Source organism: Danio rerio, chromosome 3, assembly GCF_049306965.1.
Source record: "Danio rerio strain Tuebingen ecotype United States chromosome 3, GRCz12tu, whole genome shotgun sequence".
NCBI classification, from domain to species: Eukaryota; Metazoa; Chordata; class Actinopteri; order Cypriniformes; family Danionidae; genus Danio; species Danio rerio.
The window spans coordinates 13,840,217-13,865,294 of NC_133178.1; the positions used below are offsets into that span (position 1 = coordinate 13,840,217).

The window sequence follows — 25,078 nt, forward strand, 5'->3', positions numbered from 1 at the left end:
TTACAAATATTGTCGAAAGTATGAAAAAATGTGGTTCACACTCCTCAAAGCATACACAAATATGGGGACAGTTAAGGGGTTGATTGAGGTTTCGAACAAGCCTGCATTTAATGAATTCACTGCATCTGAGACCTGGAGATGAAGTTGTTTATTTTGGAGACCGAGAGTCTAGAAATGTTATGATATCGTTTAAAATCTTACAGGCATTACAAGCTTTTTATAGGTTTTCACGGTTTGTAAATGTTTCTATAAAAAACGAATCTTTTGTGAAGTGGGTTAAATACGCATTATCAGGCCAACTTCTGTCATGTTTTTTGTTTTTTGGAAAAAATCTTGCTTGATCTTGCATGCCCCCAGTTAATGTAAAACAAATATTAAAGAGTCGGAGAACATGAAGAGGTTAGTTATCAACTTGAAGAGTTAATTTATATATGCAGCCTACAGAAACACAAAGCTTAGTTTTAAAAAAAATGATATACTTAATGTTAACACTTTAGATTAAAAACCTATTCCCACTATTAATTTATTATCTGTCTATCTGTCTAAATCTGACTTAAAAGGTCAGAAATTCTGTGCATGAATGCAGAACCTTATCAGGTCAATTTCAGCCATGTTGACAAAACAATATGCAGTTATTTGATAGAGATGTGCCACCAGATAACTTGAAACAGAAATTAAAGTATGTGAACTTGAAGAGGTTGCATTTATTTTGCAGCCTTTAGAAAGACATATTTAACTAATACAATAACAACAACAAAATGGTTTCATGTTGTTAAGACCAAGAAAATATAAGATGAATAGGTGTTTAAAAACACTGCAACTTCCAACAAATCTTTATTACTTTAAATCATTTGACATTATATCAAAATTAAATGCATTTTACGTAGTATTTCAGTCATTTATAACATACTTGTATCTAGTTTAAAAATGTACTTATAGTAACCTATTAAATCATCTGTTAAATAAATAATTTTCCATCAATTATTATAGGATCTCCAGATGTATTTCAGCAGTTTTATTGTGAACAATGATTTGTTTTCTGTAATCCAAAAATTCAATAACAAAAAAATCTTTAAATTAATCCACTGTAAAACTGCACCTATTCCCAAACATTCCCCTTAATATAATCAGCCTAATGTATAAAATGTTTTAATCATGTTTTTTACACTTAATTATGCATTTGAAATGCATTCTGGAACCTTGATTTTTCCTCCAAAATCTTTTGATGTTGAACAGTTAGTAAAACTGACATTTTCTTTAGTTTGAAGTTCTGTCAGTACAAAAACCTGATTATAAGCTGCCAGTGCATTTTTAGTTATTTTACAGATTGAATTATCTGACTATATATTATTTCTATATATTTCTATAATATCTTGTCTTAAACTACTAAAATATCAATAAAAGTCACTTTGGTAAAACTTTAAAAAAATGATGAAAAAAAAGTGATCAGAGCAGAAATAAAACTCCAATGATGCAATTCACAAGCGTAAATACACAGAAAACACTTGTTAGCTATAACCTGTTAAGTTATTTAACTAACTAACATATATTTTTAGAGTGTAATAACTGGCCCATCAGTCTCCCCTTTAAAACATTAGCCTTTACAATGTGGAAAACGCTTAATGTTGAAAGAATCAGTTGAGGTGACAGAGCATAACATGTTTAATTTGAAGCCTTTGAAGCGAAAGAAACCTCAGTAACCTACAGGACAAAATGATTCAATTTGAAGTGCCGTGAGCAGCGTCATCTAGTGGTGAAATTATGAAACTGACTCAAACCTTATTTTAAAACAGAAGAACGATACAAACTCTTAAAAAAACTACTAATAGCCTGTGGTTTTATAAGTTCAAGACTTCACATCATTAATGAACTCATCCTAAATCAAGCAGTAACTTCAGAACTCAATAATATTTCAATGTTGCACTTACTAAACATCTCCAGTCTTGCAGATTTCCCCACACTACATTAGAATGATCAGTCTCGCTCTTTTAAAGGGCTTTTGCTCTGGCCTGGCTGGGCTATTGTAAAAAAAAATTAATTGAAATAAATAAATGGATTGTACTTATGCCTTTTCACAGTGTAATCTGATTTCTATGTGCATTTGTTCATGTGACCTGTAAGGAAATATGTGACCAGTCAACTGTTCATTTAAGTTTCGGTGTTTTATTGTATTATGTATTTTATTTAATTTTGTTAAATCTATTATTGGCATTTTTCCCTTGTTTTTTTACTTAAAAAAGATAAATAAATATAAAGTATAAAAAAGAAATAAATAAATATATAACTTCTTTTATAATATATTTCTATTATAATATAACTATAAAATAGATAACCTCACATTTAAAATATATTTAAAATTAAGTAAATAATTAAAACTTGCATCTTACCTGATGTAGAAGAAATCCACATCTTTTTCTGATTTGTGTAGACAAATATTGGAAGTGTCAAAGTTAGAAACCACCACTCTTTAAATTGTATTTAATGAAAAACTGAATATTCAATTTAATTCAATTCAGCTTTATTTGTATAGCGCTTTTACAATGTAGATTGTGTCAAAGCAGCTTCACATAAATGGTCATAGTAACTGGAACAGTGTAGTTCAGTTTTTAGAGTTTAAGTTCAGTTCAGTTTAGCTCAGTTCAGTGTGAATATAGCTATAGTATATTCACAATATAGCTTTATTCAGCATTTGCCTGCACAATAAAGCAAAAACAGAATGAGAAGTGTTCATTGCGCAATATTTTGAAATGCACACACTTCGATTTCAGCAAAATAATGGACATAAAACAAGAGAAAGAAGAGACTATATCTATCACTGAAAGAAAGAATAAAATAGCTGAATGAATATCTCTCCCAAAAACCAAACTTCAAAAATGAGCAATCAAACATTCGATGCTTATGGATTTTAAAAGGTTAATTTCTTATGCTTTTTTTTTTAAAAGGTGCCACATACTACATTGGTTTAATAAGTTAAATTGTTCTCTGATGTCTTAATAGTCGGTTTATGCCTTCAGTTAGTTAAAAAAAATCTTTAGAAACAGTTTTATAAGCAATTTTATTACTACATAAAATTCCCATTGAATCAGAAGGTCCATGAATGACCATATATGGCTCATGTCATGAATATTAATGAGCTCCACTCTTAACTTGCCGCTCTACAGACATGCAAACACACACACACACACACACACACACACACACACACACACACACACACACATACACACACACACACACACACACACACACACACACACACACACACACACACACAATGATGTAAGCTGAACACGGACAAACATAAACACAATCAGAGTAAAGTTAACCTATTTAGCTCACCAGATTTGTTATGGAAAAAGTCTAAATTATAATTAAACTTGACAAGAGAGTGATAGAGATGTATCATGTTGTATTTTAAAGGTAACGTTACAGTCAAAGAAAACACAGCCAGGATTTAGTATCAACCTCTGCATGAACAGATGACAGCTGAGCTGACTGATCTGACACGATTCAGCAGTCTACATGTGTTTGTTGAAATATTCATCAAATGTCACAATAAACACAATAAACATATTAACTTGACTTCTAGTTAATCATTTGGAAAGGTAGAACTGCATCCCATTCATCACACATACTGCAGAAGACCAATTGCTACGTGCATGGACCTAAGATTCTCACAGAAACCAGTCAAGTATGGTGAAAGAAAAATCATGGTTTGAGGTTACATTCGGTATGGGGGCGTGCGAGAGATCTGCAGAGTGGATGGCAACATCAACAGCCTGAGGTATCAAGACAATTGTACACAGGAGAGGGCCAATTCCTCAGCAAGATAGTGCTCCTTATACTTCAGCCACCACATTAAAGCTCCTGAAAGCAAAGAAGGTCAAGGTGCTCTAGGATTTGCCAGCCCAGTCACCAGACATGAACATTATTGAGCATGTCTGGAGTAAGACGAAGGAGGCGGCATTGAAGATGAATCCAGAGAATCTTGATGAACTCTGGGAGTCCTGCAAGAACGCTTTCCTTGCCATTCCACATGACTTTATTAGTCAGTTGTTTGAGTCATTGCAGTGATGTATGGATGCAGTCCTCCCAGCTCATGGGAGTCACACACAATTCATTCTTCCTCCACTGCAGCATGACTTTATATTCTATACTGCATATTATTTACAGTAACAAGACTTTTGTCTAAGCAAAGTCAGACCTTACTGTCCTAATTAAATCATTAAAAATCAAGGCGTGATCATATTTTATTTTGGTAAAATAATCGTAATCTAGAGGACTTTGCCTTTTATATGAGCCACTTCTGATATCAAATAATCAACTAGAATTATAATTAATTGCTGTTCTTAAAACGTGAATAGGCGACAAGACTTTTATCAGGTAGTGTAATATTTACCAAATGTCTAATCTATCAATATCTCCAAAACGCTGGGTTAACTGGTTAATTCATAATTTTTTAAATTTTCAAAAAGTTCCCTTTAAAATCCCAATAATACAAAAAAAAACAAACAAACAAACTTACAGATGCCATTCTCTATCCATTACTTTCAAAGAAACAGATTTTCCAATACACAGTCAGAGATTCAGCCAAATACTTGAGACTGTGCTCAAAAGTCTCCAGCGCCAAGACTGCAGCTCTGCACAAGACATTTGGCCAGAGGAGAAATGGTCGTGCCCAACTGAGCCTTGTTTCTCTTGAGTTTTTTTTTTATTCTTCACTTTCGCCAATTGGTGAAGTTTTCAGCTTTTGCCACTAGCTTGCATAGTTCAGGATAAAGGTCTGCATTTCCGCGGCGGTACCTGACCAGATTTCTGCGGTGCGGGAATAAATTTCTGAATAAAGCACGGGAGCGGTCGGTAACTGGTTTAATTTTGGACAGGAGTGGGCGGTCTAACAATATCGCTCCTGACTCCAGAGCGAGCAAGCATGCATATGTGTGTGAATGAGACAACGTGATGCTGCGTTTAGCTTAATTGTTGCTGTGTGTGCGAATGAGAGAGAGAGAGAGCTTTGTGCTGTCTGTGTGTGTCACTTGCGTGGTGCTTATGCATGTGTGTTTATACAGACAACTTGTTATAGGTGTCTAGACTCTGTATAGCTGGGTGGTTTTCGGTTTTGTTCTCCCCTGCTCGTTAGCAGGAACGGACGCGGCGGGTAGAAAACGGAACGGGTCGGGCAGCAAATCCTAAATATAAGCTTGGAGCAGTCAGGTTCGGGCTAAAACCTGGCGGGAGCGGGATTCAAAATTTAGTCCCGCACAGATCTCTAGTTCAGGATATGTAGAGCTGCGCATCGATGGATTTACTCTTCTGGGTTTGGACTCTCAGTAGTGATTATTAAACGACACTGAACTGAGCTAAACTAAACTGAACTTAAACACTGAAAATTGAACTGACACTGTTTCAATTTACTATGATCTTTTATGTGAAGCTGCTTTGACACTGTCGACATTGTAAAAGCGCTATACAAGTAAAGGTGAATTAAATGTTTTTCTTATTCTTTTCCATACTATCAAAATGCATTTTCTAAAATATAACAGTAAGCTCTTCCAGATCTAAATCTATTTGTTTTTTCATCTACACTTTGTTTCATAAACATTTGCACAATGCTAAATTAACCTAGACTTGTCCCGGCATCTGTCTTTTGTTGCTCTTCCAGTTGATCTGAAGTGCTTCTATTATCCCGACTGATAAATGAATGTACACGCAAAGACAGCAAAGCCAATTCAACATATGTCATTTTATTGTCAAAGCTGCATACACCTTATTTAACACATTTAAGACACTTAAATATCGTTCAAAGTACAAACTGACCATTATAAAACACGTAAGAAAAAAACACAAAACGTTGGAATGAAATCACAGGAGCACACACATAAAATTACTTTGCCCAGGAACAGATTGATGTATAAGAGCAAGTTGAACAGATTTACAGAGTTCCTTGTGAAATGGAGTGAACTCACGGAATGGACTGTAGATAGACGGGACTGGCCATCTACTCACTGTCTCCATCATCACTAATGATGCCGTGTAGGTTGGCCCAGGCTCCTCTCTTGCGGCCCCTGTTTGTGTGACTGTCTCCACTGTCCGAGTCAGAGTCCACAACACGTTTATAAGCGGAGGAGGGAGGGGAGGCATTCTGGGCCGGGGGCCACACTGCTGCTGCTGCTCTCCTTTTGGGACGTCCTGAAAATGACAAAATAAAAAAGGTGTAATTTCATAAAAGTTAATAGCCAATCAGTGTGCAAACAGGGTTCCCAGTTCAAGTTTTTACCCTAACAAAAAAGCTAAATCTCCATAACCTTGGCTCCCACACTAAAATGGGATAAAGAATCAAAGACTAAAATTTCAGAAGCTGACTGGTATGATATGTGCGAAATACACCAAACTACTAGTTCACAACATATTTCACATTATTACAACACCCAGGATTAAACGCAAACAGACCTCAAGACCACAAATGTGCTGGAGACAGTATGGGCAGGCAGAAGCAGATCATACCCATATCTTCTGGAGCTGTGGGAAAATTTAACCATTTTGGGATGATGTGCAGATTGTTATTATATTAGGTGTTTGGATACAGTTCATGGGACTGCATTATTTTTAAAGGGCCATGAAACCCCCTCGTTTCAGCAGGGTGTTTTCACACCTCTACTTTGGAGAAAGTCAGAAAAGTGGGCGTGTCCAGCTCTGTTTAGGGAGGAGTGTCGGAGGAACTAAAGTGGGATGGTGTGGGAGTGTCTGTTTGGGCTCGCGCGAGTTTCAGAGTCAAAATACACACACATACACACAGGAGAAAGTGATGGTGTTTAACCTACATGGACATCTGTAGTCGAATTATTTGCCAAATTATTAAATGTTGGACTTTAACTGCAGTTTGGCTTTTTGATTCACGGAATTCATTCATGTCCCTCGCGACAAACAAGATATTTGATTCGAGGAGCTGCTCTAAGCGTGTATTTTTCATGCAATGTTTGATACCGCACGGCGAATGAGAGAAAAAAACCCTCAGCATTTCCTGGAAACTTAGATGCACACAGCAGGTAGTGTCAGAAAGCTGCGTGTGTTTTTCCGGTCACAAAATGCGGTAAAAACCCTACACGAGGTTAAAGTTTGGTTGTGGTGCTAACATGTTTACACTCGGTGCAATAGTTAACTTAGTTCGATACGAACAAACTGAATAAACAAAGAGCACTGGTCGCTCACTTACCAAATCTGTAGAGACAGGACAATCACCAGCAACTAGAGGCGCGTCTTTATTAAGAGGAGACTACAAGCGAATCCGGATCTCAGCGTTTGCAGATGAGAACAGCTCTCAGGTAAACAATAATCCTCCTTAGACATGTAAGTTATTGTTGTCTCAAGCTGCGCTCTCACAGAGAGAAAATAAAAACAAAACTTAACGGCAGCAAACTATAAAAGCACACGCTTGTTTTGCCAACACAACGTGGCGTCTCTGCAATGTAAACACGGTGACACTAATGAATATTAATGAAGTTGCACAATAGAGCGCGCTGATTGGTTTGAACCAAGCCTTACTCATGCATTAATGCAACACACTGTAAGACGTAATAAGACTCACTCAGGCACAGACGTCCAGTCTGCACGCTGGAATACACGCTATTATGTCATGGCCGTGACGCAGCTTCAAAAATTCGTTTCAAACAGGAAGTACGAATTTGCTTGAAATAACGCAAAAACAACCAATGTACACTTTTTAGTGAAATATAGGTGTCCTAATAGTGTTTTTAGCAGTGTGGGACACATATACGACTGTCAACAGCTCAAAAAATGTGTTTTGGTGTTTCGTGACCCTTTAAGGAGATTGTCCCCAGAGGTGACCAATATTTGTATAAGATTCATCTTGTGGCATGCAAAAAGACTTTAACAAGGAACTAGCTTAAAGACTCAATGTTGAACGTTAGCAGTGGTTTGAAATAATTGAAGAATAATGAAAGAACTGACAGTTTTTATGAGGATGAAAATGGATATTTTCAGGAAGGGTTGGGAAAAATGGTTGATATATAGGGAATTTAAAGACATCCCTATTTCGGTGAATTGGAATTGGAAGAGATATCGCAATCTTACGCATTTTTTTAAGATTTATTTTCTTATTTTAAAATGACAAGCTTATATACAATAAAACAAACAATATAACTTAAATTTATTATATTTATATTATTATAAAAACATAACAATTAATTAATTACATAATATTTTTATAAGATAAATACATTTTCATGGACATAGCAATATAAAGACACAATTTAAAATGATTTTATATCTACTGTTATGTCTGTAGACGTATATGTTTTGTATTTTTTCCTTCTCTCTCTAGGAGGTCTCACACCAGAAGTGCTGCTTGGCGACACGACGCGCAGCACCACGCATTTCAGAATTCTAAACGTAGGCTTTTATCAGGGTACACAAACCAGCGCTTCTAGTCGGCGGCGCCCAGCTACGACTCGGGACACTGTTCATATTTCTGCCTCGCCACAGAGCGCCATCTGATTAGTTTTATTTTAAACAGCAAGCAAATGTGCGAGTCTAGTGTGCGATACTTTCAACCGTCATGTGCGCGAAATGTTGTGGCGCTGAGTGGCGCATCTGGTGTGTGACGCCCTTCTTCCTCTATGCTTGTCATTTTCATTATGTCTGCCTACTCCGACAGCTAATTGGTCAGGAGACCGATCATCATTGGGCGAAGTAGCGCAGCAATATAAAAAGGGACGCCAGGAAATGCACTTTTCTTTGATCTCGTTTTTGTTTATTTTTGCAGACACTGTATTGATATTTAATTCAACATTGCTTAACTTTCGTTTGTGCAAAATTCTTTTCCACTAGGGTTGGGCATCTAAGCTATAATGCCGATCCGATACGCATCTCTATACAAAGAATACGATCCGATATATTAGCGATACATTTGTGACATATTGCGATGCAACACGATACGATTCACACCCATATCACGATACGATGTGATTCAGCACTAACTAATTAGATCAAGTTTATGAGATGATGTGAAAGAGGATGCTGTGCCATTGAATGAGTTTGATTATTTATTAACCAAGCAAAACCAAGACTTTTTTTACAAACTGGCTTTTCTCTCAGAGCCAGAGTGTCAGTTTACAGTAGAGGGCCATTTTAGAACCTATAGCACATATTATTTAAGTATTTTCAAGATAAACAGAATGTATAAGTGCAATATATATTAAAATATATATATTTGCACTCTTTCAACATAAAGGTTTAGCATTGCACAACAAGAATTGTGATTTAACTTTTCAACTATGAAAACAAGTTTTACAAAGATATTTTGCCACTGATTATTCAAAACTTAAGGTTGTGAACTAGCAGTGTTATGCTGCTTTGAAACATCACTGTCACTGTAAACAGGCTAATAAAAATATAACAAACCAGCAATCTTCTTGCTGTGAGGTGGTCAAACTACCCACTGTGCCACCGTAACACCCATTATTTTTATCATTATTATTATTAATAATATTATTATTATTATAATTAAATAAAAATTAACAGGAGGAGGTGTTTAAAACCTTCATTCTCCGTGACACTAGGCTGAATATCTTTGCAGATGAACAATGCAGTAACATCCGTTATTGGCGTCGAGCGCACAAAACTGTTGCGCATGGAAAAAAAACTTGCAATGCTTCTCACCACTTTTGGAGCTGGTAGCTACAGTTGAAGCAGTGCGAAAGCCGGGGATGCTGGAACACTGGAAGATGCTTTCACAACAACACCGTGGCGCCGCTTCAAGTGAGATTTCAGATTAGTCGTACTGCCCGTGTATTTTACAGATGTGCGGCACATTTTGCAAATTGCATCTGTCCTGTCATGTCGTCCATTCTTAAATAAATAATGTTGCCATACTTTAGATTTAAAACTCAGTGGGGAATAAAATGTTTGTTTTGCTTCTTTTTTTTTTTTGTTACTTTGATGGCCCAGCTATTTCCAACACCATACCCAGCTCACTAAGTTCACTCTTTTCTCAGAGAGTTAGGGTGGATAAGAAAAATGTCATACAACTTCCATCTTGCAAACACGTAGATAAAGTTGTTGTTAGAGACACCAGGTAAGAAGTGAACGCCATCATTTTGTCTGAGTCTCAGAAGGCCATCTATTGTAAATATTTTGTTTTGTATATATATATTTGGGCATTTTGTGTGGGTTTCACTTTTGTAAATTAAATAACTTTTGTTGGAATTTCCGTTTTCTGTCTTTTAGCTTCCACCATCACAAGGTAAAATTGCCATACCTTAAATGTTTTTCCTTTTACCCTAGACTAACATCAAAGAGGTTGTAACATTTCTAATGCATTCCTTCAGTGAACTTAAGACGTTTTAAGGCCTAAAAATATAAGTTTGTATTTAAGACATTTAAGACTATTTACAACCACACAGACACCCTGATTAAAATGGTTTAGCTTGAACATAATTTTGCATGACTTTAATATGATTGACAATGGATAACTTACTGCAGATTTGGTGGTGCTTAATGTTTGGGTGATCGTCTACTTTCAACACCTAGTCTTTAAGCTGGTTATTTTGAACCCAAAGCCCTTACGATTTGTTTTATCCTGACATGTTATCTTTAGTTAACAGGTACAGTCTGGAGACTGCATTTGACTAAAGTGATCGCCAGTTAATGAGTGTGTGAGGAACGAGCTGAAAAATAGCTAGAACATGTAAACAGCTTGATATAAAAATATATAGATTACATTTTAATAACTGGGAACTAAAATTCAAAGCGACAAACAAAAATCCCTGACATAAAATGTTATGATATTCCAAAAATGTCATGACCTGTGGGAACCCTGTGTATAATTCCCTTAAATTTGGAAATGTTTTTCAAATGTGATTACCCTGAGTGGTGATGATGTTGCTCATGTCCAGCTCAGCCAGCTCTTGCGCTTCTTCTCTCTTTAGTCGAGCTTTTTTGCACTTTTCTATCGAGGGCTGACCTGAGGGAGAGACATATTTCACCAGTAATATATGAATTTGCACAACAGTTCTGCCACATACAGTATTACAGGGCCCTATAAATGCAGAAATATTTTAGAAAAAAAATTAAGTTTTGATGTTTTAATAATTTGCATTTACATGTGTAAACAAACAAGCTATACATTTCGGTAATATTACAAAGTAATGTATTAGTAAAGTAAAACTATTGTAGTAAAGAACTTGGACTTTAAGTGTGTTTGAGGAAGGTTTTTAAAGGTAGTTCATTTCGTTTTTTTTCAAATCAGGCACTTTGTGCAAAAACTCTTTCCTCATTTTCCAAATCGACCTCCTGAATCTCCATTAGATAACTTATTAAAGCTTGAACCACACTCAAAACATTGCATTTCTACCATTTATAACCTGAATCACAATATTAACCCAAGCTCTGCAAATCAAGCCAGAGGGGCTTGGGAAGAGAACTTAGGTTTTCAGTTCTCTGATGAACACTGGGAGCATATTCTTGAGCTCACACATACCTCTTCTATATGTGCAAGACATGGGCTAATACAATGTAAGATCCTACACAGAGTTTACTACACTAATGCTAGACTTGCTAAAATATACCCTTCTGTCAGCGATGCATGTAATAGGTGCAAACAATCACCAGCGGATCTCATCCATATGTTGTGGGAATGCCCCAAATTATTTGTTTATTGGACTAAAATATTTAAAACTTTAAAAGATGCATTCGGCATAGATCTGGATACAAATCCACTTTTGGCCATTTTTGGGTTTGCAGTAGATGCCAACCTTTCAGTAATGGTCCAAAAGGCTTTAGCTTTTACTACTTTAATAGCGAGACGTCTCATTCTTTTAAAGTGGAAACATGTCACTCCACCATCTTTTGATGCATGGATAAAAGAAGTGTTTACTTGTATTAAATTGGAAAAGATTAGACTATCACTTACTGGTTCTTTAAAGACCTTTGACAAGTTGTGGCGCCCCTTTTTAGATTATCTACTAGCAAACTCTCTTGATTCTGAAACTGAGCAATAACATAAGAATAAAAACATATTTATTATTTATTTTCATCTTATTTAGTTATTTATTTATTTAATTTTTAATTTTTAATTTTTTTATCATTATGGTTAATTATTAATTTTATTTATCATTATTATTATTTTATTTTTATGTTTTGCTTTGCTTTTTTCTTAATGAGAAGTCAGAGGCTGTTGAGGGAGGGAAATGTTCAACTGGGGTTGGGGTAGGGTAAACACTAACATGGATGGATAATTATAAAATGACTGTTATGGTTGATATTCCATGTAAAAACCTAATAAATGAAATTTGAAATAAAGGTAGTTCACCCGAAAATGAAAACTGTCATGATTTACTCATTATTGACTTGTTCCAAACTAAAAGAAGATATTTTTATAAACTCTAAAATGAATTTTGCTGCTTGTTCGAATTACTTATTTAAAATGAGTTAAAACAACACTATTCTTAAATTGTTTTTGGGACAACTTTTTTGATTTATGTCAAATTCACTTACATTTTTAAAAACGATTAAGTTAACTTCGATTTGTGTTAGGGCAACATAAGGAATTGTGTGGAACCCCGCACATTTTAAAGTATAGTCGAGAAAAAACAAATACTAGGGTAGTGAATGGTTGAAGGTTTTTTTTTTGGGGTGAACTATCCCTTTAAATCACATGAGGAGATGAAATCTGAGACCTAGATGTTTCGTTTATGTAGGGTTTTCTCATAGTAAAATGGCAGATGATATGATCATTGCATGAACTTGAATGTATGTGTAGTAGCTTTGGCAATATAACATTTAGAAACTAATCCATATCAGTTTTAATAATTGTTTATAAAAAGCACTGTACCAGCATTTGGATCCCTATTTGTTTTTATCACTAAAGCAGAAAGTGTTTATAGCCCAGGTTCATCCACTTACATGATTCAAAACAATGATCGACAGCAAATTTGCGTGTCTCTTAGCATATTGTTGTGAACATTCAGTACACTGCGTGTTACACACGCACACACACACTAACCTTCCACACCCAGCTCCTCCAGCTCTTTCTTCAGCACAGCCACCTTTGCCTTTACAGATCGACAGCCATCCAGCAGCTTTTTGTAGTTTCGTCTCACTCCACAGAGGGCGATGTAGCGCTTCAGTCTGGACACAGCCTTATTCTCCTCATCCTGATGGTCAATAAATGTGTTCAGTAAACGCACATTTTTTTAAAATGATTACAATCAGCTCAGAAACCATGTTTAAATGGGAATAGTTTTCTAATCCTTTCGTCAAAAGTTGTCAAATAGATTCACAACACAAGCAAGGTATTTGTGAAGTATTTTTAAATGAACTTAATATTATATATAAAATATTAAGTGTCTTGTTATATTATGTACAGTAGTCAACATTCGAAGTGAATCAAAAATAGTTTTCAAAAATTGTCCTTGGACAAGAATGGGTGCTGTTCAATAGTTTTAGGACAACCTTGATGAAAGGTGATGATCCACTTTAAATGTTGACTACTGTAGTTTTTGCCCTCCACCATTGCAAAAGTTTCATTTCTGTATGGAAGATTTTTTATTACAAGCCAATATAGTAAGGTATTATACAGGCTAGATAGACACTAAATGCAGCAGAGAGCTGCTGGACCATATAGGGTACATTAAAAAAAATCAAAACATGTCCAATGAAATATTGTGAAATTTTAAAATGACAGCATTCATTGAGTCATCTTGAATGACAGCATTCAGCAAGTCATCTTGCCTTTCCTCTGGATGTGTTCTCCCTCTCTTCGCTGCTCTTCTTTCTCACGCTTTTCTTCCCCTCTTTCTTGGTCTTCTCTTTCTCCTGCTCCTCCTCGTCCTCCAGTGAGGGAAGAGATGAGGAGTCAGAGTCCTCTGCTTCCTCCTGACCGTCCCGTAACTTCTCTGTCAAGAATAGCAGAAAAGACTAGATTCTAATCATTTACATCCAAAGATGCAAATTAGACTTGTGTGCAAGAAGAAGACAGGTAGAACACAATGAATATAGTGTTTACTGAAGGTGTAAGAGACATTTTGAGAGTGCAGATGCTCAACAGTTCTGGAGGTAATAATACTTTACCACTTTGATGACTTTGGCTGAGGGATTTTAAAATAAAAATAAAAAAAACCACATTTTACATTGTGGTCGGTCCACATTTTTGTTATCAAATGATCCATTAAAATAAAATCACATAACTTTTTTATATGCATGATGAAATGTATTCATTCATGTGTTGCTATCAAAGTTTTGCTTCTTTCTTCATGAGCATTTTCAAAACGTATATGCATCTTCATGTTTATCAGGGTTCCCACTCTTTCATAAACAACAGAATCAAGGACTTTCTAAAGCACCATTAACTTTTAAGTCAAGCACCTTTGTAATTCACACTTAACATTTTAATTACACTTTAAATTTACACTGGAAAAAGTCAGATTAATGATGATTAAATGTGTCATTTCTGCCGTCTTTGAGTCGTTTTTACAACACATTGATTGCTTTGGTTCGAACCAGTTGAAAAGAACCAAAATGCAGTCATCAGACAAAATCCACATCACTCATTGGCCAGATGTTGAGCATATTTCCTAAACTGCTTTTCGATTGGTCAGAACTCATGTGCAGGAAAATGCCAATAGAACTTCCACAAGTAAACAAATCGGCAGACACAAAATGTTGATTTTGACTATGGAGGTACGACTGCGCTGGCTGATTGCATCTCTGCCTACAGTATACTATATAGTCTGTATACATCACTTTAGACAAACTACACATTTCGAGAACTCTAGTGCACTTCAACCGAACTAAATACGGCAGGTGTGAAAGCACCCTAAAATGTAGTTTTTACATGGTCATCTTCAAAGAACTTCAATAAAACTTGCTAAATGCAATACTATTTAATCGCTTTCCTTTGGCTTAGTCCCTTATTTATTACAGGTCACCACAGCGGAATGAACCACTAATATTTCTGAAGGAAAAAAAAAAACATAATTTTTCATTATTGTTTTGTTTAACTTTTTAAATAACACCATAAAGTAATTACATTTAATTTAGGCAAAAATTTAATTTAAGCACTTTCAAGGACCTATATTTGTTTTTAAGTACTTTCTAGGCCTTGAATTCACATGTCTGAAATTCAAGTACTATCAAAGACTTTCAAGAGGCCTGGGAACCCTGGTTTATATTAAGCGTTTTTATGTAAAATTCCAAAATGTGCATAAAAACAGATGATAGAAACATATATTCATTAATTTTCTTTCGGCTTAGTCCCTTATTTATCAGGGGTCACCACAGTGGAATGAAACGCCAATTATTCGAGTATATGTTTTACACAGCGGATGCCCTTCCAGCCGCAACCCAGTACTTGGACATGGATGGAAACATAGCTATTGTAAAAAAGAGAGGTTTAAACAAGTACCAGCTTTGATCTTAAAAGGATTCTTACCATTATTCTTTGTCTCTTTAGAGGGTAAACCAGCAACATCTTCACTCTTATCTCTCTCCTCGTCACTGTCTCCAGCACTTTCATCTTCAGAGATGCTCCCATTTTTTATTTTAGCTCTCTGGTTTTTCTCCTCTTCACTCTCCGAGCTGCTACCAAACACCTCTCTCTCCACTTCCTTCACAACATCCCTCTCAACTGGCTTCTTTTTTCTTATATCTTTTCTCTTGCTCGGTGTCTTTGTTTTGCTCTTCGGTTTTTCGTCCTCAGAATCGCTCGCAGAGTCACTTTTAGCCGCTTCCTCGCTGTCTGAATCCTCTTTCTCTTTCGGTTTTTTTCTTTCCTCCTCCTCAGAATCCTCCAACTCCTCATCTTCATCACTTTCAATCGTCTTCTTCTTTAGTTTCTTTTTCTTCCTGTTGTCTTCAACCAGTGGGCTTTTCTTCCCTCCTTTCTTTTTCTGTGGTTTTCCCTTCATTTTCTCTTTCTCCTCCTCCTCACTGTCTTCATCTGTGTCTTTATCACTTCCCGCTTCTTCTTTATGTCCTACCTCATTCATAGCCTTCTCTATGCCTGAGTCGGGGGAATCTGAAACAGGGATTAGAAAGTTACTCATACAAACTTCAACAATAAAGCAACTCTTCAATGTTACATAGATACCTGGTGGAGGAGACTCCTCCAGCCGTGATCGCTTTGTCCTATCCATCACTTTCCTCTCTTCCTCCTCATCGTCTTCATCATCCACTCTTTTTCTTTTGCTCTGGGTCTTTGATGGATTCACCATCTTAATAAGAGGCTCATCGTCACTGCTAGCCTGGAAATTGAAAGGGGTTTAAGGTTTACTTGAGCCCTCAAATAAACATGAACAACGTGGTTTATCATTAACTTACGTCATATTAATAAACAAGCTTTTTTGCATGTTTGGAGAGTTCTGAACACACTTTCACACCAACAATACTAACGATAACAAAGCTTATTAAAAGTCCTCCTACATTTTCCAGCTAAGAAACGGTAAAAACTTTGGCATTTGATCAGAAACCTGCTTTTAGGTTTGCTAATAATATGTATATCAGGGTTTCTGCAGGTTTCACCAAGTCAAATTTAAGACTTTAAGACCTTTAAGAACTCTAAAGATGCTTTTTTTTTTAATGGCACAGGAGAAAAAAAATATACTTGGCCCCATCAAAAAACTTATTCTAATCAGATATTTCTCAGCCACATATTTTAAATAGTGTCAAATCAAGCAAACCCTAGTTTTATACATCCATTTCTTTCAACATAACCTAAAAAATCTTTACTAAAACTAAATGCATGCACAACAGACTGCTATGATTTAGTTATGAATATAGTTTTGCTAAAAGTATGTATTGTTGGTGATTGGATGCATGTTGGATCGATTGGTTAATTTTACATATATAAATTAAAAATTAAGACCCATTTAAAGTGGTTTAAGACCTACAAAACAAGATTTCAGTTATGTTAAGACTTTTTAAGGTCTGTTTTAAAAAACATAACTGAGAGAGAACCCAGTCCAGGAGACTCTAACAAGCAGAACATCTTTATTTAGACGTGTTGGTTAATCTGCAGTCAAACAGAACCTTCAAGAAGTCCACAAGTCTGCAAGAGCCTACAGGAGTCAATTACAAGTCTTTCACAAGTCTGAAATCAAGTCTAAAAATGAGTCTATAATGTGTTTTAGGAGGGGGAGTGGCTAGGTGGAGAATGAGATGATTAAACAAAGCATGCAAATGAAGTTGGTAGGTGAAAATTCTATCAACAAAAGGGTTTCTTTGGCCTGAAAGTATCACCCAAAGACAATGGAAGAGTCGTTGAGACCCTGCCGGTAGCATTTGCATAACTTTGGGTCAGCCAGTGCTTAGGAAGCAAGAGGTTTTAATATTTTTTTACACCCTAGCTAAAGTTTTGAATGAAATTAGATCATTAAAAACCAAATAAAATATCACTTTTAATTTGTAACTAGATAGATTAAATAAATGTATATTTCCACAGGCCTAAATTATTTTCTGTAATTTAATTCATTATAATTTAAATAAGGAATTTAAATTTAAATAAGGAATTGTGCCAAAACATCTGTGTTTTGCATCACTGAAGAATGTAAAATAAAAGCTATACAAAGCTATTATTTAATGAGTGTAAATCATGACCTTCTGAATAATATTAATGACAAAGATTAACGCACCAAAACAAAAAGTTTAATAACCATGAGCAAACAATGCTACCTTCATTACTTTTTGTAACTGAAGTCATTTTAAGACCCTGAGGATACCCTGGTATATGAATTTATGCTAATTGAAAGACAGAACAATTAATCATGATACAGCGGAAATGACTTGTATGAAAACAGCTGATAAAAATGCTGTGCAATGTCACCAATAATTAGTCAAAATAAACTTCAATTTCAACTGGTAATGAGCACATTTCTTCCAAAAACTGTACTGCTCAAAAGACCTCAACTGAAAAAAAAAGTAAAAGACTAACTCTACACACTTAAATAAAACTAAACTTAGTTAAATATGAGGTTCTAGCTTATTTAAAAGCCTACAGCTTCCATAACGTTTTAGTAAGCTTACAAAAAGTTATGTAATGTAGTTGTAGTCATCATTGCACTGGCTTTAGTAAAAATAACTGATAACAAAAGGAGCCTTACTGTACAGAGTTAACAAACAAACATAGAAATGGACACAGAATTTTCAATGTCTGCGTTCAAATGAATGTGTATAATTGTCAATTCAAGTTCAAAATAAATGGTCTATTAAGTATTCAAGTACTTGCTGCAGTGATGAACAACCACTGGAAATACAAACTAATATATATATATATATATATATATATATATATATATATATATATATATATATATATATATATATATATATATATATATATATATATATATATATATATAAAGATAATTATTTATTTACAGTATTTTTACACGATCATACTTACAATATTATGCTCATTATCACAATATCATGAATATCAGCATCTACTACTAGGCCTGTCACAATAATCAATATATTGACTTATCGCGCAATACATGGACATGACCTTCATTTTTGACCACTTAATATATACAATTTCTTGCAAAACCACAAACGTTATCTATATGTTACAATGCCTGTGTGGTTTGTTATGTTGGCAAGACGAGTAGGCCTTTAAAATTCTGAACATGGATGGGCTATTCGACTCCATGATCCAAGAAGATCCTAGATCCTAGTTCTATCTTAATAAATTGGCGTTACAACATGAAGCCTTTTGGATGTTTACTCTTTGTTTAATACTTTCGGTTTGAATATTTAAGTTGTGTAAATTACTAAATGTGTATTTTTCTATTTTTTTGTTGTGATAATGTATGAGATCCGGAAGTGTATAAAGAGCACAACATGCTGTGATGAATACTGTCTGATGTGCTCAAATTGTTACATGGTTTGTGTTAGCCTTTTTAATTTAATAAATTTGTATTTTTTGGAGCTTTGGTGTTGCTGCCGTTTTGATTATATTTTTGCACATCATGTTTACATAAAAATTAATGTCTTAAAACTTTGAGATTACACAGTTTCTGTCATGTCATCTAATTCCTGTTGGAGGCGTCAGCGAGTTTAGGAACACTTTTTTTAGAAAAGAAAAGGTGAATTTTCACATTTTTCTAAAAAACTACTACCGGTTTTAAAGAAATGTTATAATTCACGAATGGACCCTTTTCACAAGACTGTTATGAGGCATTTAATGGTCATCAGCATCCTAAATGCTTAAAAGTTTTTAATATTTAGATTTTTTTTTAAATGTATATACATTTATATGTATTTGTGTATGTATTATTTCATAAAAATTAACAAATGAATAACAATTTCTATGACAATATAAATCACACAAAAGAAATTATTTATCGTGACAGGACTATATACTACAGGGTGGCATCCACAGTAGTCAGGTAATACTCTGGTAACATGCTTCAGGACCTGGTGGCTATTAGAGAACTTAAGAGTTTTTCTATAAGGAGAACATGAATGATTTTTAATAGACAGATCCTCTAATTAACCCTTCTGAATTGTTCATTTAACTACTCTTACGTTATGTTCATGGCTGTTTTTGCCCCATTGACTTTCATTATAACAACAATTTATGATTGCAAATTGTCTGATTGACTCCATTTAATCATGCATTCTTGATTGTTGGTGGTTTTCTCTGTTGGGAGGAGGTCAAATTTGTCATATTTACTATTGATCATCAGTTGGCAGCATTAACCCTTTAGACAGGCCTGAGTAAAAAAAACGTTTCTGGCTATTATATGGAGTTCTATACAGTATAACAGCAGATTATAGCGTGCATGCATAAATACACTTACTGTGTTAACCATGTTCTGAAAGCTGAGCTGCTTATTTTGAATTTCTCAGGCAAAGCAAGTGTGCAAATGTCTCTCTAATACACTCATGCACACACTCCATATAAAAGCCAGAAACAAAGCTTTTTATTTGCACTGCAACTGACGACCAACTTTAAAAATTGCACCCCTTATCCCAACAGGGAAAACCATCAACAATCAAGAATGCATGATTATATGGCATCATAGCTTTGCAATCCAAAAATGTAGATACAATGAAAGTCATTCGGGCAAAAACAGCCACAAGCATAACGAAAGAGTAGTAAACCAAGCATGACTTTTCAGTCACTTGTTTACCTGCATCTTCAAAAGCTCCTCCTCAACAATAACCTTCATCAGCTGTCTGTCCTGTGCACTGAGCGACTCTCTTCCCACTTTCTCCAGGTATCTCCTCCTCAGAATGCCTAAAGTCAGTGTGCTGGAAGAGTATCGATAAATCAGTTGTGCTAATGTTATTCTGATAGACCATGATAGAAATCAATGGAAAATGTGAGATAACTTGACAAACCGAAGCACTGCAAAATGCCAAAACACTCTTTCTTCTTTATTGCGGCGTATGATGGCATTGAGTAGGGCTGAGTAGTATATGGAGTATGCAAAATGTATCAATATATTTTACAAAATAACTACATATAAGGTATGACTAGATCTTTTTCAATGATATCGATTTATAAAGCAATGCATGGACATAACCACAATTTTTTCGGCCATCGTATTTCTGTTTACATATACACTACCTGACAAAAGTCTTGTCGTCGACAACAGTTGTAAGAGCAACAAATAATAACTTGACTTCTATTTGATCATTTGGAAAAGTGGCAGAAGGTCGATTTTTCAGATGAATCATCTGTTGAGCTGCATCCCAATCATCACAAACTCTGCAGAAGACCTAGTGGAACCTGCATAGACCCAAGATTCTCCTAGAAATCAATCAGTTTGGTAAAGGGAAAAATCATGGTTTAGGGTTACATTCAGCATGGGGGCGTGCGAGAGATCTGCAGAGTGGATGGCAACATCAACAGCCTGAGGTATCAAGACATTTTTGCTGCCCATTACATTACAAACCACTGAAGAGGGCAAATTCTCATACTTCAGCCTCCACATCAAAGTTCCTGAAAGGTGCTCCAGGATTGGCCATGCAGCCCAGTCACCAGACATGAACATCATTGATCATTGCTGGGGTAAGATGGAGGCGGCGGCATTAAAGATGAATCATAAGAGTCTTGATGAACTCTGGGAGTCCTGCAGAAACGCTTTCTTTGCCATTCCAGATGACTTTATTAATCAGTTATTTAAGTCATTGCAGAGATGTATGAATGCAGTCCTCCAAGCTCATGGGTGTCATACACAATATTTTGGTAAAATAAGCGTATTCTAGAGGCCTTTGCCATTCATTTAAGCCACTTTTGACAGCAAATGATCAACTAAGTCAAGTTATTAATTGTTGTTCCTAAAACTTGGATAGGCGACAAGACTTTTGTCAAGTAGTGCAAGTGAAAGTTATGAACATTTTAGCTTATCTGTCACCTCATCTAATATCTGAGCCCAGGAAACTCCTTTAGAAACAATGCATCGATCGAGGTAAAGTTGGTTTTATATTCGTGCATTCAGACTTTCTTCTTAATAATATCATTTCAGAAAAGTATTCTTTGCCAATTCTAAACAGTAAAATTATATTAGCCGCCAATTATCAAACTAAAACAATGTTCACAGTCAAAAAAAAGTGCTAATGTTGTTTTCAAGTCATACTTGCATGTGATTTCAGACCGAATAATTAAAGTACTGTGTTAAACAACATAAGAGCATGTCACAAATTGTCATAGAACGAATGTGTGAATATAAAACCAAGTCTACCTCAATAAACAACACACACATAGCCTGCATGTTTCAGATTGACTATACATGACAATTTAACAGAATGTTGTAATGTTATAATAAAATGTTGCACAGGTGTATTTTAGGGGTAAAATGTATTTTTTTTCAATGCCAAAAACATTAGAATATTAATAAAAGATCAAATCCCATGAAGATCCCTACGTAAACATATCAAAACTCTAATCATTAGTAATATGCATTGCTAAATACTTCATATGGGCAACTTTAAAGGTGATTATTACAATATTTTGATTTTGAACCCTCAGATTTCAGATTTTCAAATAGTATCAAGGTCAAACATCGTCTTATCCAATAATAACAATATTTTAACAAAAGTAAAATGTATACATCAGTTGAAAGCTTATGTATTCAGCTTTCAGGTGATTTACAAATCTCAATTTAAATAAAATAGACACTTATTACTTTAATTTTGTGGAATAAAAAAATCTATAATAAAAAACAAACATGGAAAATATCTAGAAATCACAATTTTGCCAAACAATAAAGAGATGTTTTCCTATTTCTGTCATATCGACCAGACGAGCACAAATAGATGTCTGTAACTCTTACTATAATATATATACGTAAAATATACTATAATATTTTCTTATTACGATGCATGAGCTGCGTCACACAACATAGTAACTGTTAGTGTCCCTTGAGTAACGTAATATACACATTCAAAGCACGACACCTTCAAATGAAACCGCTTCCTATGTGATGTGATCGTATTCATGCATAGATTCAACAGTATTTTATAATGTATCTTCCTTACTGGTTAATTTTCCATTTTGTTAACATTTACTCACGAGCCGACGTGAGACCTGAGGAGCACGACGTACCAACATTACGTTTTGTTTTCATATGTACTCGTTATAAGCTCGTATTTGACAGCACTTTCGACATTTCTTTGAGCACGCAGTTTACCTGAGGTCCGAGCACTTCTGCAGTTGAGCCACAACAAACTTTCTTATCGCGTCCTTTTCTTTGGCCATGTTTTTTCATGCATTTGTGCCACTTTTACAACACTGCGTACTCCCTGCGTGCTAAGCGCGCGACCCAACCTTGGCGCGCTTTGCTGTGCACGGCCACGCTGCTTTACGTCATTACGCACACTTTCATTCTGACGCGTGTTCATGTCACAATTTATGGAAAAATAAGAAACGATGTATTATAAAAGCTGTTGTTTTGAATAATTATGAAAGTGGCGGTCTTAATTTAATTAGTTTCGCTAATCTTAATCATACATTGACAATCAATTAATCAGATTAATCAGCTAATTATCCTAATTTCATAAACAGTGTCTGTTATCGTGGTCTGTACTTTACAAGCACAACTTTTCCCCACATAATTATATAATTTGGCACAACTGAGATGTGTCGCACAAAGATAAGTCCATTTACTTTGATAATTGGGCAAATAATATAATTTATGTTAGACAATTAATGGTAACACTTTTTTTCGATGGTCCATTTGAGTATTAGTAGACTGTCTGCTTAATATCTGCTACTACTGCTATTTTAACAGTCATTTAACTGAGTATAAGAGGCTTTGCAAGTACATGTCAACTTACAACAACCTTAAACAGTCTACTTATAATCTAATGAGAATTAGTTGGCATGTACAGTTGAAACCAGAATATTACATACACTCTAAAAAAGGAACATAACCATTCTTTAAAAATGTCTGATGGTAAATCATACTAAACGTTTACTACTTTAGGTCCGTTAGGATAACCTAAATGATTCACATTTGCTAAATGCCAGAATAATGAGAGAATATTTGATGAGAATTTTTTAATTTCTAGACAGTCGAAAGTTTACACACGTCCTTGGTATTTTTTTTAGCTTTGCTTCTAAACTGTATAACTTTGGTCAAATGTTTTGTGTATCCTTCCACAAGCTTCTTACAATAGTTTGCAGGAATTTTGGCCCATTCCTCCAGACAGAATTGGTGTAACCGAGTCAGAGTTGTTGGCTGTCTTGCTCACACAAGCTTTTTCAATTCTGCCCACAAATTTTCTATAGGATTGAGATCAGGGCTTTGTCATGGCCACTCTAAAACATTCACTCTGTTGTCCTTAAAGCACATTTTAACTAATTTAGCTACATGCTTAGGGTCATGGTTTGTTTGGAAGACCCATTTGTGGTCAAGTTTTTATTTCATGGCTGATGTCTTGAGATGTTGCTTCAGTATTTCTACATAATGTTCTTTCTTCATGATGCCATCTATGCTGTGAAGTGGACCAGTCCCTCCTGCACCAAAACAGCCCCACATGATGCTGAAGCCTCCATACTTCACTGTTGTGATGGTGTTCCTAGGCTTGTAAGCTTTCCCCTTTGTCCTCCAAATGTAACACTGGTCATTATGGCCAAACAATTCAATCTTAGTTCCATCAGACCACAGGACATGTCTCCAAATTGTCTTTTTCCTGGTGAAATTTAGCAAATTGTAATCTGGCTTTTTTGTTGATTCTGGCTTGTTGATTTTCCACATGTTGACACACAAGGAAGTCGTGTGTTTGAGGTTTTCCTTAAATACTATTCTACAGTTGTGCCTCCAAATAACTTAAATGTTGTCAATTAGCCGATCAGAAACTTCCAAAACCCTGACACCATTATCTGAGCTTTTTCAGAGGCACAATATTCTTATCGTATGTAAACTTGACTTTCAAGAAAAGTTATAACAATTTCTCAAAAATCTCTCTCTCATTATTCTGCTATTAAGCATGACAGAAACACATTTGATAATCCTAACTTACCTAAAAGAAAAAAAGTTTAGTCACATTAACATCTGACTTTTTTTTTAAATGGTCATGTGCTTCTGACTTATGTAATTCTGACTTCAACTGTATTTGGCGGTATAATCCCTGATGCCATGTTGAAATATGAAAATGGTATTTTAGGATTTACCCATCAGAATGATCATCCAGATGTTTTCTTATTTATTTAATATTTTTAGCTATTTTATACACAAATGTAAATCTTGTTAGTGTAAACATTTCCAAAAGACTTTTCTTGAAAATCTAAATCTCTATATGTCTTTGATTTCTGAATCTACTAATAATAAAGCTGTAAAAAGCTGTGAATCTGTTTAACAGATACATTTCTGCTTGCTCCCTGGCATGTAACGTGATATAATGTAAATGTTTAAATTTTTTAATCATAAAAAAAACGTGCTCATGTAACATAACATCATACAAATAAATGTTCACTTATTTAGATATTATACCCGTTTCATAAAATAATTTAAATAGTAAATATCAACTTATTAACAAATCATTTCTTAAATCCCACCACACTAGAGATGACTGTCCACGCTGCAATGCACTTTACTGTGATATTTCAAATTTT

At 35.0% G+C, this 25,078-nt stretch overlaps 1 protein-coding gene and 2 long non-coding RNA genes across 3 annotated transcripts in view; 1 reads left to right on the forward strand and 2 right to left on the reverse strand.

The window, feature by feature from the left end:
• LOC137490042 (uncharacterized) overlaps window positions 1-25,078 on the reverse strand; it is an 846,477-nt gene that overhangs the window by 46,803 nt on the left and 774,596 nt on the right. The window lies entirely within an intron of this gene.
• Window positions 5,724-22,759, reverse strand: hirip3 (HIRA interacting protein 3). The gene is given in 8 exon segments (NM_199823.1): window positions 5,724-6,189; window positions 10,883-10,981; window positions 13,022-13,172; window positions 13,750-13,913; window positions 15,449-16,033; window positions 16,106-16,259; window positions 20,148-20,268; window positions 22,653-22,759. Coding segments are annotated over 8 exon segments (1,533 nt in total). The 5' UTR covers window positions 22,721-22,759; the 3' UTR covers window positions 5,724-5,998.
• Window positions 8,611-15,688, forward strand: LOC141381158 (uncharacterized). The gene is made up of 3 exons (XR_012400890.1): window positions 8,611-8,848; window positions 9,897-11,237; window positions 12,320-15,688. It is a non-coding gene; the product is annotated as an uncharacterized lncRNA (long non-coding RNA).